This window comes from Saccostrea echinata, unplaced genomic scaffold, assembly GCF_033153115.1.
Source record: "Saccostrea echinata isolate AGI-Se365-2 ecotype Australia unplaced genomic scaffold, CSIRO_AGI_Sech_v1 ptg000043l, whole genome shotgun sequence".
In the NCBI taxonomy this organism is placed as follows: Eukaryota; Metazoa; Mollusca; class Bivalvia; order Ostreida; family Ostreidae; genus Saccostrea; species Saccostrea echinata.
The window spans coordinates 738,122-755,878 of NW_026889792.1; the positions used below are offsets into that span (position 1 = coordinate 738,122).

General features: G+C 31.9%; 2 protein-coding genes across 2 annotated transcripts; one reads left to right on the forward strand and one right to left on the reverse strand.

Annotated features, from left to right (window-relative positions):
- Positions 1-3,029: 3,029 nt before the first annotated feature.
- LOC133201220 (uncharacterized) lies at positions 3,030-4,175 on the reverse strand. Its single transcript, XM_061337015.1, has 2 exons — positions 4,163-4,175; positions 3,030-3,790 (listed from the first exon to the last, which is right to left on the reverse strand). The coding sequence occupies exons 1-2, from the start codon at positions 4,173-4,175 to the stop codon at positions 3,030-3,032; spliced, it is 774 nt and encodes a 257-aa protein (XP_061192999.1).
- An 814-nt stretch (positions 4,176-4,989) lies between these two features.
- LOC133201246 (uncharacterized) lies at positions 4,990-13,033 on the forward strand. Its single transcript, XM_061337039.1, has 5 exons — positions 4,990-5,080; positions 7,585-7,625; positions 7,849-8,010; positions 8,132-8,248; positions 12,365-13,033. Exons 1-5 carry the CDS (start codon positions 4,990-4,992, stop codon positions 13,031-13,033), a joined length of 1,080 nt encoding a protein of 359 aa, XP_061193023.1.
- The last annotated feature ends 4,724 nt before the right edge of the window (positions 13,034-17,757 follow it).

The following is a 17,757-nucleotide window of genomic DNA, read 5'->3' on the forward strand; positions in this document are numbered from 1 at the left end:
ATTCTTTAATGACCCTTGAAAGTGGATTATTTCAATTACCTGGATTCTATTCATCCATGAATAACCTCCCAGTGGTTCATAGAGAGGAAGATGAAAATGTGAAAAAATTCCGACAACACCATAGCCACTAGCCCAGGTGTCATGAATTGCACAATTGTGGAGGAAACACCCTAGCTCATCCTAAACATGCATTTTGTGTGACCACTAATTAAACAGGAGTAGGGAGAAAGTATTACGAAAGTTTAACATCCTCACAATATGATCAATCATCCTTACTTCAGAAACAAGGGGACCCTGAGAGCAAGAATTTCACAATTTGGTGAAAAAAATTGTTGAGAATCTGAAAATGTTAACTCGTGACAACGTATGTCGAGGGATGATTATACAGAGTGATCAACAGGAGGGCATCGGGCAATTTAACAGATGATCAGAAAAGCTCATTCGAGCTTTCAGTTCAATTAGTTGAGATAATAAAAGAGTTGTTTATTACTTATGACATTTCTCTCAAAAATTATTTTACGACTCGTGTCGAAAAAATCAAATGCTTCCTTCTACAAGTCTTTGAACTTTTTCTATTTTTTTTAAACACTGTTCCAAGGAGCAACAATTTGAACAAATATGAAGGCACATTGCATAAAAAAAGCTTGGGCATTTTTTTTTCTCATTTCCGTTTGGACTTTTTGAAGAAAAATGATTAAACATTATAAAAATTAAAAAATATATACATAATCTCTAAATTTACTTAAAGAAAAGAAAATATTATTTACCTGAACAGAATTTGATTGTTCCACTTTTTCTTTTAGCTCTTCATTTTCCTTAATGAGTTGACGGTTTTGATCTTCCAGCTCCTGCTTAATTTTACTGATATTCTAAAATGAAGTCGACAGTGTCTCTTGTGAATTAGCAAAAATGTTGGACACATTTCATTTACAAGTTCAATAAAATATGCACTTTGATCTGCACTTACATAAAAAATAGAAAGATCTTAGAAGTATACCTTCAGATCCAAAATTTGGTTAGTGAGACTTTTTATCTTTTCCGATTGCATTTTGTTTTCTCTCAAAAGCTCTTTGTTTTCATCTTCTGCATCATGGATTTTCCTTTCACATATCTGTATAAATTGAATACGTACAGGTAAATGAAATTTGATTTATTATAAATATTTGACGATTGTTTTGATTGATGACATTGCAGGAAAGTTTCATGATTAAAACTTGTCAGACCTTAATTATTTAAAAACCCGCATTTATAAAGTAAATATAACGGAAAAGCAAACTTGGGTTATTCTTCACTTTGTTATAAATTTAAAATGCACTTCTCTAATTAAGACTAAGAGAATTGTTATTTGTGATTTAGTGATTTTCCTTTCAAAAAGGGCTTAAAAATTTTTACTCAAGAAAATATCTTACTTCAAGTTTCTTTATGTCAGCTGCTTGAAGCTGAATGACATTTTCAAGATCTGTAATTTCTTTTCTCAAGCTTTCTTCAGTCTGTTGTAAATCTTTTATTCTTCTTTCAAGATCTTTTTCTTCGTTGGGATGTTCAACTTCTGTTTTACTCTCATCTGACACGACCTTTGTTTCACTCTCATTTGACACATCGTCAGAGGTTCCTTCATTTGGCGTTGGCGTTTCTCCTTTTTCACCTTCCACCGTCTTTGTGGTTGCCTTTGATGTCTTTCTGTAGAAATTTGAAAGTAAAGTGATTAAATTATCTCTTATCTTGATAACGAACAAGTAATATCTGGAATTCCCTGTGCATTTAGTTGTTGTCATCCTTAAGTAGGTTTTAAGTTCATGATTTTGAATGTTAGTTATGAAAAAAATATTAACTTTTCACAAGAGGCCCAACGCCATATCGCTCATCTAAGTCATCTTAACCCTCTTGATTTTTAAAATAAAGATTTAAAAGGATCTTTACCCTCTCAGCTCAGACAATGACTTAGTGGGTCGTAATCTAATCTTAGAAATTCATATAAGGAAAATTAAATTTTCAAAGAAATATGTCATAGGTTTTTTTAACACGAGCCCCACTGGCCATTTGCTCACCTGAGCACATTGGCTAGGAAAAGGCAGAAATCAGTTAAAAAAAAGAAAGGTTAAATATAAAGGTGATTACAAATACCCCCTCCCCGCGGAAAAAAGGGAGTGGGCAAATTTATTCACATTTGAATCTACACTAACTGAGAAGGCTTTCATATTGCATTGACTGATCATGGCTTTAGAAGAATTTTTTAATACATATTTGATCTTCCATTATGGCCCAGCCCTATCCCCATGGAGTATGATTTGATCAAATTCAAATATACCTTATCTGAGGATACTTCTGAAATATTATGATTAATAAAGGATATGCTATTCTAAGATTTAATGATTTGTCCTATGCATTCTAGTGTAAAACTTTGATCACCAATGATTGCCCCTCCCTACCCCTCAAGGTCATGATTTGAAAATCTTGAATTTAAAATACCTGAGAATGCTTCAATAAACAAAATCATATATATATATAATATATATATATATATATATATATATATATATATATATATATATATATATATATATATATATATATATCGGCTATTGTGGCCCCACCCTAGCCCTCAGGGGTCATGATTTGAACAAATTTGAATTTACATAACTTTAGGATGATTCCAAATCAATATCACTATTCATGGCTTTGCTGTTCTGGAAAAGGGGATGTGTGACCCTACCTTGATCTATGTACCCCGTTGCTCATGAATTGAACACACAAGTCCTTGTTAATAAATAAAGACTTTCACGTTTATTCAATTTTGTAAACAGTTTTGTTTAATTTTAGATAAAAAAAGAAATACAAAACTGTTACAAAACGGCATTACAACTGTGTTCAGGTTACTTTTAAGTTACCCAGTTTGTACTATTACTGAATAATTTTTTTAATCAGATTGTTTCCTAAATGTGTATTAAAACATACATCAAAACTTATAATGTATTTACTTATCAACACATACATGCACATCCATTAAGTCTTCATACAAAAGATTATGCTTACTTTTTGGAGGTGCAGCTCCTGTTGAATTCCTCCCAATCAATTTTCCCCTCCACCAACTGGACAAGCAAGGAATTTCTATCTTTCTCTGCTGCCCCACTCATTTTGGTGAAGTGGGTCTTCTTGATCTCCCCTTTCGGTTTTTTTTTAAGTTCATTGGACTTCCACGAAGACACAAAATCTTCAATGAGTTTCCAACCCTCCTTAGAAGACATACATAATGCTAACATACAATGGTATACATTATGCAGTTTTGTTTTTTTTATCCCTAGTATCGATGCACATGTCTCCTTCCACATTTTTATTTTGGACGCCTTGGGTGTGGGCAGTTCTTCTTCTGTCAATTTCTTCAGAAGTTCTCTTCTGAAGAGAAATAGCATTTCTGATGCTGAGGTAGGTTTCCCCAATTCGTGACAAACATTGTGGTCGAAGCCAAGTTTAAGGGCCTCAGTGTCAGTCAGGTTTTTATACAGATTTATGTATATTCTCGGTGTCTTCAATAGCCCTTCATCAAATAGCTCCTGAAGAGCTATTCTTGAATGATTGCCACCAATAGTTTCGATTTCAGGTGAACCACTCTTGTACAATTCCTTCAGGTCAATATTTTCTTTGAAAACAATCCCAAAGAAAATAATATTGTGTTCTGGTCTCATTTTGAACGACTCTTTCAAAGCATCAACATGCTTTCTATCTATGTTCCTTAAGCATCTCGATGGATGTGGAGCCACAAGGTTCTTAACATGAACCTCAACGCAACGACCTGTAAAAGAAGTACAAAGCTGATAAATGCTCAGAAATAAATAAACAGAAACTTATTTCTATTAAATATGAAAAACTTCTACCTCTACATTCTGCACAGGATAAAGTCAGATCAAATATATAAAAATTTAACCAAAAAGGAAATTAATGTTTCATGAAGTCAATTTAATGTTGAGAATTTGATTATGCTCTACTAATTCATTTATCTAGGTCAAAGAAAGATGTTCCAGCAGTATTCTTTAAAGTTGATATTAATGAAAAGACTGATCACATATACTAATGAGCATGAGATATATAAACTATAAATAATTGTTAAGCTGTCAAATATATCCACTTCTTTGGCGTCACACTTTGAAAAAAAAAAATTACTCACATTTTTTACCCATATTGAAACTAATCAAACTAGTATTATTGTGAAAATGTTATCCATTTCCAATTGCTATAATATTGTGGTTAAGAAAAAATAATTTCTCTGAAATTTCGCAATTTCATTTTAATTCCTTTTTAAAATGTAATTGTCCAACATATCCTTTGTAGCTGTGAATTGTTTTTTTTTTTTTATTTATTTATTTATTATCCATAGCTTTTTATAAATATTCACAAACTATGTGTTTTATTTTCATTTATATTTTTTAGTAAAAAAAAAAAAAAAATAATAATAATAAAATGTCTATCTGACTTTTCTTTACAGATTTTATTATATATCTATTTTATGCATTTATTAACAGCAAATTTTTCGCAATTTCATTTCAATTTCTTTTTAAAATATAATTGTCCAACATGTCCTTTGTAGTTGTGACTTGTTTTTTGAATATACTATCCATAGATATTCACAAGCTATGTGTTTTCAGAGATATTTTTTGGTAAAAAAATCAAAATGTTTATCTGACTTTTCTTTGCATACTTTATTAGATATTCATATTATGCATTTATTAACAGCACATTTTTATTTTTAAAGCATCTTATTTGCAAATAAATCATTTTTTTTCATTTTCTATGTTAAAAAAAATTATCTTACTATGTGATTAAATATTAAGTTAACCTCCTTTACTTTTGAGGAAGGGGGGTGATACTTAAAATTAATACCTTACAATAAGTCATTTATAGATAGCTTTTAAATGACTTACTTTACAGTATGTGAAAGAAAATTCATTTTCACTTTCAAAAATTTTAAAAATTAAACGAATACAAATTTGTAGGATGGAAAGGCAGTATTACTACAAGAAAAGAGAGGCAGCGAAAAGAGCACCAACAAAGTTTTTAAGCGTCATTGTGGATGGCATGGATCAATGTAAGCAATTTATTTTAGGCTTTAGTTGTTCTTTTTTCATCAATAATATTTGAGAATCAATTTCAGTTATATAAAGAATTATTTATTATTTTAGGAATGACTCTAATTCTTGGCCAAATTATTCGAGTATAACCTGGTTTGGGTCAGTTTACGCTTTATAATCCGCGAAGCGGATTATAAAACAGCGTAAACTGACCCAAACCAGGTTATACTCGAATAATTTGGCCAAGAATTAGAGTCATTCCTTATAATTTAATTCTAAAATCATTAAACAACTGTGGGTGTAAAATTTCGTTGCTTTTTATTAGTTCAAATTTGCCGCTCAATAATACAACCCTAGTAACGGAAGTGATGGGTAGCAAGGGGAGGTAAAAACTGATACATAGTCCTAGCAGCCATGTTGTTTGTTTACATGTGGTAAGATCCAAGTTACTGTTTGAAGTTAAAGGTACATTTATTAAATCTGGAATTTTCCATGAATCCCGAGGACTGGAAATGAGAGGATTGCATGGATACAGACGATTCAGCTGGTTGTCAGGGGGGTGTGTCCCCATACCAAACCAGGTTATACAGAAATAATTTGTGTTCCTTTTTGGATATTAACCAATCAGAGGCAAGAATACAAACAAAATTAAATTATTAATATATATCTGCGTTTATCATTTTACATGTACATGACTGTATATAACCTAGGAATAAGTCTTGAGAATTAATAAGGTTTGATCTACATGTATTATAATGTGAAAGAATCATGCAAAGTGTAATATTCAAAGGACATAGACTCCCTTTAAGTTGTGTCCAGAAAAATCACAAGTTTGTCACGTACTTACAAGTACATGTAATATTGTCTTAAACGGGCCTTTTGTTCTAGTGCTATTTTTATTAGAATTTTAATGTTTCTTAAAATTTCTAAATGTAAGAGTATGATATATAGATATATGATTATAAAGTCTTATATTTTTGTCCAATATTTTCTCATAACAATTATAAAGCATAACTCGACTAAGAAATGCTAGCTAAGAACACTTTTGGATTATATAGATGAAAGCATTTTCACATATAATCAAACCTCTTTCCTCAGAGTATCGTTTCAAAAGAAAGCTCTTTTTTGCAACATATTTTCACCTCACAGTCCACCTTTTAAAAAAAAAAAAAAAATACGTTTAAAATTGGCAATTGAATTTCGACCTCATAATAATGAGTCATATAAAATGACAGTAAAGTTCGATCAAATTTGACCAATACAGTTGAACTTTGAACAAAATACCACGATACCTCGAATACCATTACAAATTGAAGTTATTTGAAAGCCCCAGCCACTCATTTTTCAAATTCTATAAATATTTTACACCAAATATATCGAATCCTTGGATTCTCGAAGTTTTTCTCATTCCCATTTTCTATGACATAATGAGGTTTTACTGTATTTACAAACATGAAGCCCTTTGAAATTGCTTTTTACAAATAATTTTTAGACATCTCTTGGAAATACTTATAAGTTATATATGTTGAATATTAATTTATAAATAAAAGACATGAAAAAAGTATTTTGTAAGAATATGCCCTATTCAAAGCATAACAATTTGGAAAATAATGTTAAAAATGCTAATAAGCAAAGTACATGTATCTGTTCAATGTTTAAGAAAACATGCAGTCATTTAAAAATACACTTATCGTCATCAATTCGATTCTTTTGAATTTCTCCGCTTTATTCTGTTTAAACTTGTCTTTCCTTTTTTATTTTCTTTTCGGGATAGTATTAAACTTTTTAGAAATGAAAAATATAGGTATATATAAAATCCCTGTTGATAACATTAAGATAGATATATTATATCTATCTTAATGTTATCAACAGGGATTTTGCTTAAAATATGTATATAAATTTTAAAAATACATTTACAGCCTGAGAAAACTAGGGAACTTTCAAAACGTACCTTCCTGAAATAATGACTCACAAATGTACACCGCATTATCACATTTATAAAAATACTTGCAAAAACACCCCAAAATTATGGACAAACTGATGCAGTTGAATATAGATAGGAAAAACTGCAATCCCGAGTAAGGGCAAGTGAGTTTACTGGAATAAAGCTTAGATAAAAAGAAGAAAGGACGTTGAGACCAAGCTTCAAACTTTCATTTTAATAAATAATTAAAAAAAACATAAAAAATATCTTTGATTAAAACAAGGCATATAATGTCTTTGATTAAAACAAGGTATATAATTCCTGAAAATATTTTTTAAAAATTTTCATTAATTTATTCTGTTTCAATTTATTTTCAAACTATTTTCTATTCTAAGTTTCATAATTATAGCTTCTTAAGCTTCATTCATGCTGTAGGTCTGAGATTATATGAGTGTATAGTGTAGAGAAGATGTCAAATGCAGTCTTATTAAGTGAAATCCATTCATCCTAATTGTCTGTATATGAAACAATATTTGCATTGCTGTTTGATTTGAGACTCATTTTTATCGAATAACTGATTTCTGAATTTCATTTCAGCGAAGAGTAACCTGCCACATTTTGTAGGAAGGACAGCAAAGGTACTTTATATATATATATATATATATATATATATATATATATATATATATATATATATATATAGTTATATATATATATATATATATATATATATATATATATATATATATATATATATATATATATATATATATATATATATTCGATATGCGATTTCTCTAGATTTCATTTTGACAAGCTAGCGCCTCTAATAAGTCAAGAAATATTTTTTTTTTATTACAGGCAGTAAATTCTGCTGACCAGTTAAAAACTCACATTTCTGGAGTAATTGCCCATGGTCAAAATGAATTTTTTACGTTTCTTGACATTGGGCAATATCCCCATGACTCCAACTTGACGATCAACATTATTCTCCAGATACTCTTCAAAATAAAAGATATAATGGTAACTATTCTTTTAATTTGTTTTATAATATTGGTCAGAGAACACTTTTATATAAATATATTGCCAAAGTTCATGAAAATTTAATATGAATTAGATAATATTTGTTGTTTTTTTTTTCCAGGGAGGAAAATTGCCACCCACATTTTATTTACAGGCAGATAACTGTTGGCGTGAAAACAAGAACAAATTTGTGCTTGCATTTTGTGAATACTTAGTGCATATAAAAGTCTTCAGGGAAGTAAGTACAATGTACAGGATTTTTTTTCTATGTTTATAAACAATTTGTACTTCAATTTCTAAATATTGCATATTAAATAAGACTTTAGTCTATAATCCATAACTATTGAACATTTTCATTTTTCTTTCTGGAATTTTGAGACCAATTTCAAACAATTCTGGTATACTTTATCAACATGATCAATGAAACAAAAATTATTGTGTATTTCATAGGGTCTGTACAATTTTTGAAAGAAATATTTTTTAACTTTCGACTTCAAGAAGAAAATATTAGAATAATATGAATAATAATTATTACTATTGTAATAATAATAATAATAATAATAATAATAATACATGTAGTAGTAGCAATAATAATAATAACTGGATGCGATCTCGTTGCGAGCAACGAGTGGGTCTTCAGACCGAGTTTTGATAAGAATTTGACTGAGACTTTCATTCAAATATAATGATATAAATAAATTGTTACGACGAACAGTTTCGTCTTAGTTAAGTATAACAAAATATTGATCGTTAAATAGTTATTGATTAAAGGCTTTCGGGCCCCCTCGGTCCCTTATATTTAGGGTCAGCCCTTTTTATTGCTATCTGTTTTAGTCTGTCGTCGTTCGTCGTCAATTGGTCGTAAACTTTTGAGCATTTGTACACTCTTCTCTGGAACCACTGAACCAATTTCAACCAATTATGGCATATGGCATCTATGGGTGAAGGGGGGTAAAAATTGTGAAATGCATGGCCCCTGCCCCCCTGGGATCTGAGGGGTGGGGCTAAAACCATCAAAATTAATTAATGCAATCTTTAAAAATCTTCTTCTTTACTCCAGGACATCGAGCAGTCAAACTGTTTGCATGATTGAAGTAAACATTGAGCCCTGTACCAAAATTGTGAAATTCATGGCCCAAGGGTCAGGGGTTCTGGTGCTAGGGCAGAGCTCTAATGATTATATAGTGAAAATGCATTAATTCCTTAAAAGTCTTATCCTCTGCTCCTAGGTATTTAGCCAATGAATTAAGTACATATTCATGACGAATAAGAGTGCCTCTTCCAAAATTGTGAATTTCTTGGCGCCTGGGCAGGGAATCTGGTGGTAGGGTGTTGGAGGCTCTAATGATTATATAGTAAAATGCATTAATTCTTTGAAAATCTCCTCTGCTCCTGGGTATAAGCTGATGAATTTAGTACAAAGTTATGATGTTCAAGAGTGCTTATTCCAAAATTGTGAATTTCATGACCCCTGGGTCAGGGGTTCTGGTGTCAGGGCGGGGCTCAAATGAATATATAAAGAAAATACATTAATTCTTTGAAAATCTTTTCTCTACTCCTAGGTATTAAGCCGATGAAGTAAGTACATGGTTAGGATGAGGAACAGTGCTTCTTCCAAAATTGTGAATTTCATGGACCTTGGGTCAGGGGTTCCATGTTGGGGGGGGGGGGAGGGGTTATTTATTATATACTGAAAATATTGATTGTACATGTATGTTTTCTACGTCCCATTCGAGAATTTTTCACTCATATAGAGACGTCACCATATACCGGTGAAGGGCTTCAAATTTTTACTCGGCGCTCAGGACCATTGAGCAGTAAGGGATCTTTATCGTGCCAACGCCTGCCCTGACATAGGGCTTCGATTTTTAAGGTCTCATCCAAAGGACCCGTAACTTTCACTTCAAAGTGCCGAGTGCATGGCGAAGGAACAGTTGCTACCCGTTTTTATCGACTTAGGTCTGTCGCGCCCGAGATTCGAACTCACGACCTCCCGGTCACGGAGCGAGCGCTCTACCGACTGAGCTACCGTGAACCGTATATACTGAAAATAAATAGATACTTTGAAAATTAATGCTGTGAAAATCCTCTGCTTCTGCATATTAAGCCGTTGAACTAAGTACATAGTTTTGATGAAAAAGATTGCCTCTTCCAAAATTGTGAATTTCATGGCCCCTGGGTCAGGGGTTCCTTGTGGTGAGGGGGACTTATTTGCATGTATTATATACTGAAAATAAATTAGTGCTTTGAAAATCTTCTCCTCTGCCCCTTGATGTTAATTAAACAAACTGAATACATAGTTATGATGAGAAAGGGTGCCTCTTCCAAAATTGTGAATTTCATTGTCCCTGGGTCGCGGTTCTTGCGCTTGGGTGGGGCTCTATTGATTAATTAGCAAAAATGCATAAATGTTTTGAAAATCTCCTCCTCTGCCCCTGAGTACTTAGCAAACAAATTAAATGCAATGATATTAATGTGAATGTATTAAAATATAAGTAAATGTGCCTTTTCTTTGCTTCTGGGTATCTATGAGGCACACTGAATAGACAATTATGATAAGTGAAGCAAACGAGAGTTACTCCCTTTTGCTAGATGTTGTTAATCAAGAAATCCTTGTATATAATTTAATTAACAGGTTTTTTGATTGAATGAGAATTCAAGAAAGAATGTTTTATATATATAGAAACAAATAAAAATGAATGTTTGGTTTAAATGAGCAATGCGTGCTCAAAGTCAGATTCATGCCTAGAAAGCATTATAAAAGATAAAAGCATTATAAAAATTATTTATGCATGCATATTTAGCGAAACTTGTAATTGTACACAGCATGTTTACAATGTGGTGATCTAAGTTATTGTCACTGTAGAAGATCCATGGTCAACAAGAGAGTGGATATAGTTGTTTTATACTTTATCAAAGTGAACAAAGATTCACAGAGAGCCAGGGAGACTTAATGTAATTAGTGACAAATGGCAAATAGCCACGTTGTATACTCAAGTCTGCGTGTACTAAATTGTAGCACTAGACAATTGACAAAAACATATCTGTATATATTGAATACCTTACACAATAGGCAAGTGTCGATTGTATTTGTATATTTTTCATTTATTATCATTCCTGTAAGACTTAGGAAAACCAAGTATGATCCCAAGGAGATCACTCGGGTCTAGCACTTTACAATAAGCAAGGGCATTTTAACCAGATTTTTTAAATTCTTGGGCAACATTTCTTCGTCTTTCAGTTAATTTTGTATTATACCTCAATGGATCCTTTACAGTGTTGTATTATACTCAGGTAACCGTTAAGGCCCTTGGGCCTCTTGTTTCTTAGTAACATCTTCAAGCTCTCTTGATTTTGAACACCTTTTCTTCAATAACTATTCAGAAACTCTTTGTTTCCGAGATATTTGCAACAAAAATATTTAAGGACCAATCCTTCAAATCCTTAATGGGGACATTCAGCAAAAAAAAAAAAAAAAAAAAAATGAAAGGTTAGATATTGTTCAATATATTTCTTCGATTTTTTTTTTTCATTATTGTTTTTTAAAATATCTCCCATTTTTGAGAAACAGAATGCCATATAATTAACATTCTGGCCTCTTATGACTCCTAATGATGTAACTTATTATGTAAATTTAATATACAGTTTTAAATTGTTGAGATAAACATTTTTGCTTCAGTAATGTATAACAAAATATTGATTGTTAAAGAGTTATTGATTGAGGACTTTGGCCCCTCTAGGCCCCTAATTTTAGGGGCCAGCCCCTTTTTTCTTGGTATCATTTTAAATACTTGGGGTTTTAAACACTTTTTGTTCAACAAGTATTCAGAATTTTTTTTCTCGTTTCCAAGATATTTGCAAAAGAAATGCTTCGGGACCGGTCCTTGAAATTCTTATTGGGGACATTCTGAAAGGTTACACATTGTTCAGAACATTTTTTATTTTTTGTTCAATTTTACTTTCAAAATATTTTCCTCTTTCGAGATATAAAGCGTCAAAGATTTAGCATACTGGCTCCTTGTGGCCCCCAATAATGTAACGTATGACATAAATATCATAATACGTATATAGTTGTACATTATTAAGACACACAATTCTGCTTCAGTAATGTTAAACAAAATATTGATTGTTAGAGATTCAAACAAAGATATACCTTCGCTGAAATTTTCAAATAAATCGATCGAGCAAACTCCTAGAAATCTTCTGCACAAATATTATAAAGAAAAAAAAACAAGAACATTAATAAACAATGAAATAATGGAAAGGTCTGCCGTTAGAGACGAAAGACCCTAATATAAATAAATTGATAAGTCAAAATAGGATTGATATATATGTATCAAAAAATCAATTACAGGTTCATCTATCGTTTTTGATGGTTGGCCACACGCATGAGGATATTGATGCTTGTTTCAGTAAAGTGGCCGATAAATTGCGGAGAAATGATGCCGAAACACTAGATGATCTTATTGAGCTACTTCCAAATGTCAAGGTCATCAACTTCATATATGACTTTCGGACGTGGATTCAAAACAGTATATGCGATTTGAGAAAACATACTCGTCCCCTTCATTTTAAGTTTAGAAGCAACGAGTCTCTAGTGGAAACATTTTATAAAGGAAAGTATGACTCTCCTTGGAAGAAACTTGAAGGAGGTATAATGGCTCGAAACAACCAGCAAAAAATTATCAGCATTCGAGGCAGTCCAAAACTGTCTCCAATTAACTTCGATGGAATTGGTTTAGAAAGAATATCAAGCCAGTTAAAGCATTGGAAATGTTTATTCAGTGATCAGATTAATCAGACCCAATATCATTGGTGGGAACGTTTTCTCAAGCTATGGAAGAAATGTGAAGAAAATTCTTCTGAACGTCGCAGGCTATTTTTTGCGAATGCACAATGGATTCTTCCAATGCTACCCAAACAGTTGAGTCATGATGAAAACGAAGAAGAGAACCTACTGCCAGACACAATACAGAACATGATGAATGATGAGCTTATTGAACCTGTTGTTTTGAGCAAGTAAAATAAGATATATGTTGTAAATGAAAAAAAGTATAGAATTTACCATCTAAATCATTTTTAATGATTTTTATAATGATAATGATTCACAAAAACGTTGTTGATTTTTCCCAAAGTAAACAAATACCTCCCCAAAGCTTCTATATATCCCTTATTCTACTTGTACTCTAGAATAATTTTCTTTATCTAAGTTTTTATAACTGTTTAAGAAAGAATTCATGTTTTGTTGTCACATGACAATGATAATTGTAGGAAATGAACTATCATTGCTTGTATATTTCCTCGATAATAAGAGAAATGTAAGCAGAGCATGGTAGGTATGTCAGACTGCTATTTGGAACTCACAGAGTTTCAAAACTGTAAAAAAAAAAAATCTAGCGAATATTTATAGCTTGTTATGTTATGTTTTTTAAGTCCACGTTGATGCATTTTATCGACTCAACCATTGCTTTTATATAAGCATATATGAAAGATATATATATATATATATATATATATATATATATATTCTATCTAGTGGTACTATTTGTCACTGTGTCTTTGATACCTTTCGTATTTTTCAATATATTTTTAAAATTTCCATTTTCCATTGCAGCTTCTAAAAAAATGATAGATTATCTAGCATTGTTAATTTGTTTAAGAAATGTTTTCATCATCATTGTAAGACGGTTGAAAACCACTCTGTATTATCTTGGTGAGTTCACCAATTCTAGTAGATTTATTTGTAAAAGCATTTTTAAGTGAATTTGATTTGTATTTTTGGTGGAACCACCAAGATCATTCGTGATAAATTCACCAATTTTTTGCCTATATGTGTGATTTAACCTGATTGCATGACAGGAAAGTGGTGGCTTCACCAACTTCTTCCTTATTATAATGCATTTAAGCTATTGGTTTGAAATATTTTTGGTGGTTCCACCAGCTTTGTTCAGTGCAATTTTTTCACAGAAGTTATGTTGCAATTAGGCTTCACTTTTGTGAATTCACATTCACAAGATTGTGGTTACACCAGCATCAGTTCAAAAATTGTTGCATTTTGCCTATCATTATTTACGGCGGATTCGTCAGCTCATTGCTTCAATTAGTTTATAAAATTAACTTTATAACTTTATTATGGGTTATAGTTGGTTTAATTGGTGAATTAACTAGCACTGTTTATTAGTTTAAGAAATGTTTTCATCGTCATTGTAAGATGTTTTAAAACGAATTTGTATCTTGGTGACTTCACCAATTCTAGTTGATTTATTTATAGAAGCATTTTCAAATGATTTTGCATATGTATTTTTGGTGGAACCACCAAGATCTTTCGTGACATTTTTCACTTCAGGGACGATATTTAATCATTCAAAATGGTGTATTCACCAATTTGTAGCCTCGATATATGATTTAACCTAATATGACAGGAAATTGGTGGCTTCACCAAGTTCTAATTAAGCAATTGGTTTAAAATATTTTTGGTGGTTCCACCAGCTTCGTTCAGTGCAATATTTTTATTTAGGCTTTACATGTTTTTGGTGGAGTACGTTTTTTTATTATTAATATTTACTCAACATTGTAGTTTCTTATAAATTGGTGGATTCACCAGCATTGTTTATTAGTTTAAGAAATGTATTCGTCGTCATTGAAAGATGTTTTTTAAAATCACTGTATAATCTTGGTGACACCACCAATTCTTGTACATCATTTACAGATTTTGTTGTTTTTGTATTTTTGGTGGAACCACCAAGATCGTTGTTGATATTTTTCATCTCAGATTTAAAATGGTGTATTCACAAATTTTTAGCCTGAATTTGTAATTCTATTAACTGCAAATCTGTTTTCACTGCAGAAAAGTGGTGGCCTCACCAATTTCTTGTTATGTCAAATAAGGAAATGGAATAAAAAAATATCTTCATTTCTGAAATTGCCTTATATTCATTTTTCATTTTGTACTGAAAAAAGAGGACACGAATAGAAAATCCTCTTTCTTAATGGAAACAGTTATATACATGCATGTGGTGGGTTTATCACGAAGTTGCGAATGCCTGAGAAAGAAATAGTTTAAACTTTTTTTAAAAAATTAAAATTCATTTAGAACTTAGAGTTAATATAATTAATGGTACTCCTGTTAAAAAAGAATTGTATTCAATATTTCACTCATTTTCAGGAAATATTTTATGAAGCATAGTGGTGATAGTTTATACTTCATACTGCATGCATTTATTTATATTTGCTAAACGACATCGCAACATGTGATACTTAAATCCGATTAGATTTTATTTTTCAAAGTTGAAAGAAGGGGGGGGGGGGCAACCTCCAAAACAATCCTGCGTACCAAGGGTCTGCGCTACATGTGTACCATCTATCTTTTATCTGATAGAATCTTCCGTACAAACCCGAAAGAAGTCTCAGCCATTATAGGTTATTGGAGATATCCCGAATTTTTAAATAACAAAACTATAGACCTATCAGGGATAGAATTTAACATTAATTTGTGTGCTATTAGTATTTTGTCTCAGGGTAGGCAAATCAATGAAGAAAATGTTAACGATAGGATAACCTGTGTAACCTTTCAGGGTAACCAATGAACTCGTCCATGGATGCATTGACGGCCGTTGTAAAACTTACCAGAGATTCCTACGCAAAGGAAAGCGCGAAATCTCTGTAGAGAAACTGTTGCTGCTGCCTAGTATTATTCCATTGTCATCAAATAAAACCCGATATTAAACACTTAATTTCTTTAAATATACAGCCATTTTCTAGATAAGCTTCATTTTTGTTTCTAGAAATGTTTCTGTTCACAAAAAAAATATATTTTCGTTTTTTAAACTGAGGAAATCGATGACCTAGCATAGTTTTAGATTACCCAAGCCCCTCTAGGGCTTGATTAAAATGTGTTTATTTGTCGTGTCATCATCACTTCCGGTCGAACATTATCTGTTTACATTTACATTTCCAAATATTTTTCTTTAAATTCTTTGCAAATTAGAAAAAAAACCGTTCACGGTGGCGCAGTCGGTAGAGCGCTCGCTCCGTAATCGGGAGGTCGTGAGTTCGAATCTCGACCGCGACTGACCTAAGTCGATAAAAATGGGTAACAACTGTCCCATCTGAGCCATGAGCTCGGCACTTTGAAAGTGAAAGTTGCGGGTCCTTTGGATCAGACCTTAAAAACCGAGGCCCCTTGTCACGACAGGCGTTGGCACGATAAAGATCCCTCACTGCTCAATGGCCCTGAGTGCCGAGTAAAGGTCAAAATTTGAAGTCCTTCACCCGGTATATGGTTTACGTCTCTATATGAGTGAAAAATTCTCGAATGGGATATAAAACAATATACAATCAGTCAAATTAGAGAAAGTTCACGTTCTCAGGAACTACCATGGAATGAGTAAGAATATTTCCATTTTGACGTAACTGAAGTCAAAAAATAGTGCAAAATTTTTTTCCCAAAAATTATCAGTAAATGACGCTAACGCGCTTAATGAAATATACCGATGTGAAGCGTCGTAGTTCATGAATTCTCAAAAATTAATTTCATTTCTTAAAAAAATCACTTAGGTGTAACACAATCGTATCCAGTAGCGAGTTCACGTTTGGCTGTTTGGCAAGTACAGGGTGTTCAAAAGATAGCATCTTAATCATTTGCTTTGTTTTGGGTTTTTTTTTTTTTTTTTTTTTTTTTTTGGTTTTTTTTTGGTTTTTTTTTTGGTTTTTGTTATTTTTTTTTTTTTGGTTTTTGTTTTTGTTTGTTTGTTTGTTTTTTTTTTTTTTTTTGAAATATTTAAAATACAGAAGAACTTGAAAATGAAATTTATGACTAAATCAAAGCTCTTTATGCAAAATAGATAGGACAGAAACTTATATAGTATATTTTCGATAGAAAAACAGAAAACGTTCCAAATGAATCATGGATACAACGAACAGTTCTCAAGCTCAAAGTCCATTGAAACAATGCAAATCGAGAGCAGAACAAACACAGACCACCAAAAACATCATAGGTGCTTCGGAGGAGTAAGCATCCCATGTAAATCGGTCACACCCGCCGTGTGCTTCTTGTCATAATCGGGAAAAAAGGAAAAATCGGTCGACAATTCAGTGTGTAAATAATGGCCTAACAATTAGTAGGATAACGTCAGTAAGCATTTTACTTAATGATACGTTGTATTTGCTGACTTTCTAAGGACATTGTATTGACCATAAATCTTGCCAAATGATGACTTTAAATGAGACTGGTGATATCCTGGTTTCACGATCCTGTTTGTCAATAGCTTACCTCGTTTCAGAAATTGTTCATAAGTAGACCATGCTCTTGCGTATCAAATTAATTGGGAGACAAAACCCATAAGCAGGTGATAAGGGCACATGTATATTGCTACATAAGAAAGGGAAGTTAACAATTGAAAAATTGAAGTCATCACGTTTATCATAAATGTCTGCAATTAGGCTAACATTAGCGTCTTTTTTATAGTAAAATATCTAAATATGAATCAGATGTGTCAGATTCTGTTGTATCTTTTATTTCAAGCTCACTGGGATATATCGAGTCAACATATGGAATAAAGCAACTATTGTTAATTGATAGTACGTCGTCGATATATCTAATTGTCGAGTTGAAGGCTACACCAAGTGTTATCTTCTTTTCATGTAGAAGATTTCGAATTAATTTTGCTTCATATGAATACAAAAATAGGTCTGCTAATAATCGGGCGCAATTGGTAACCTTGGAATTTCCAACAGATTGTTGGAAGA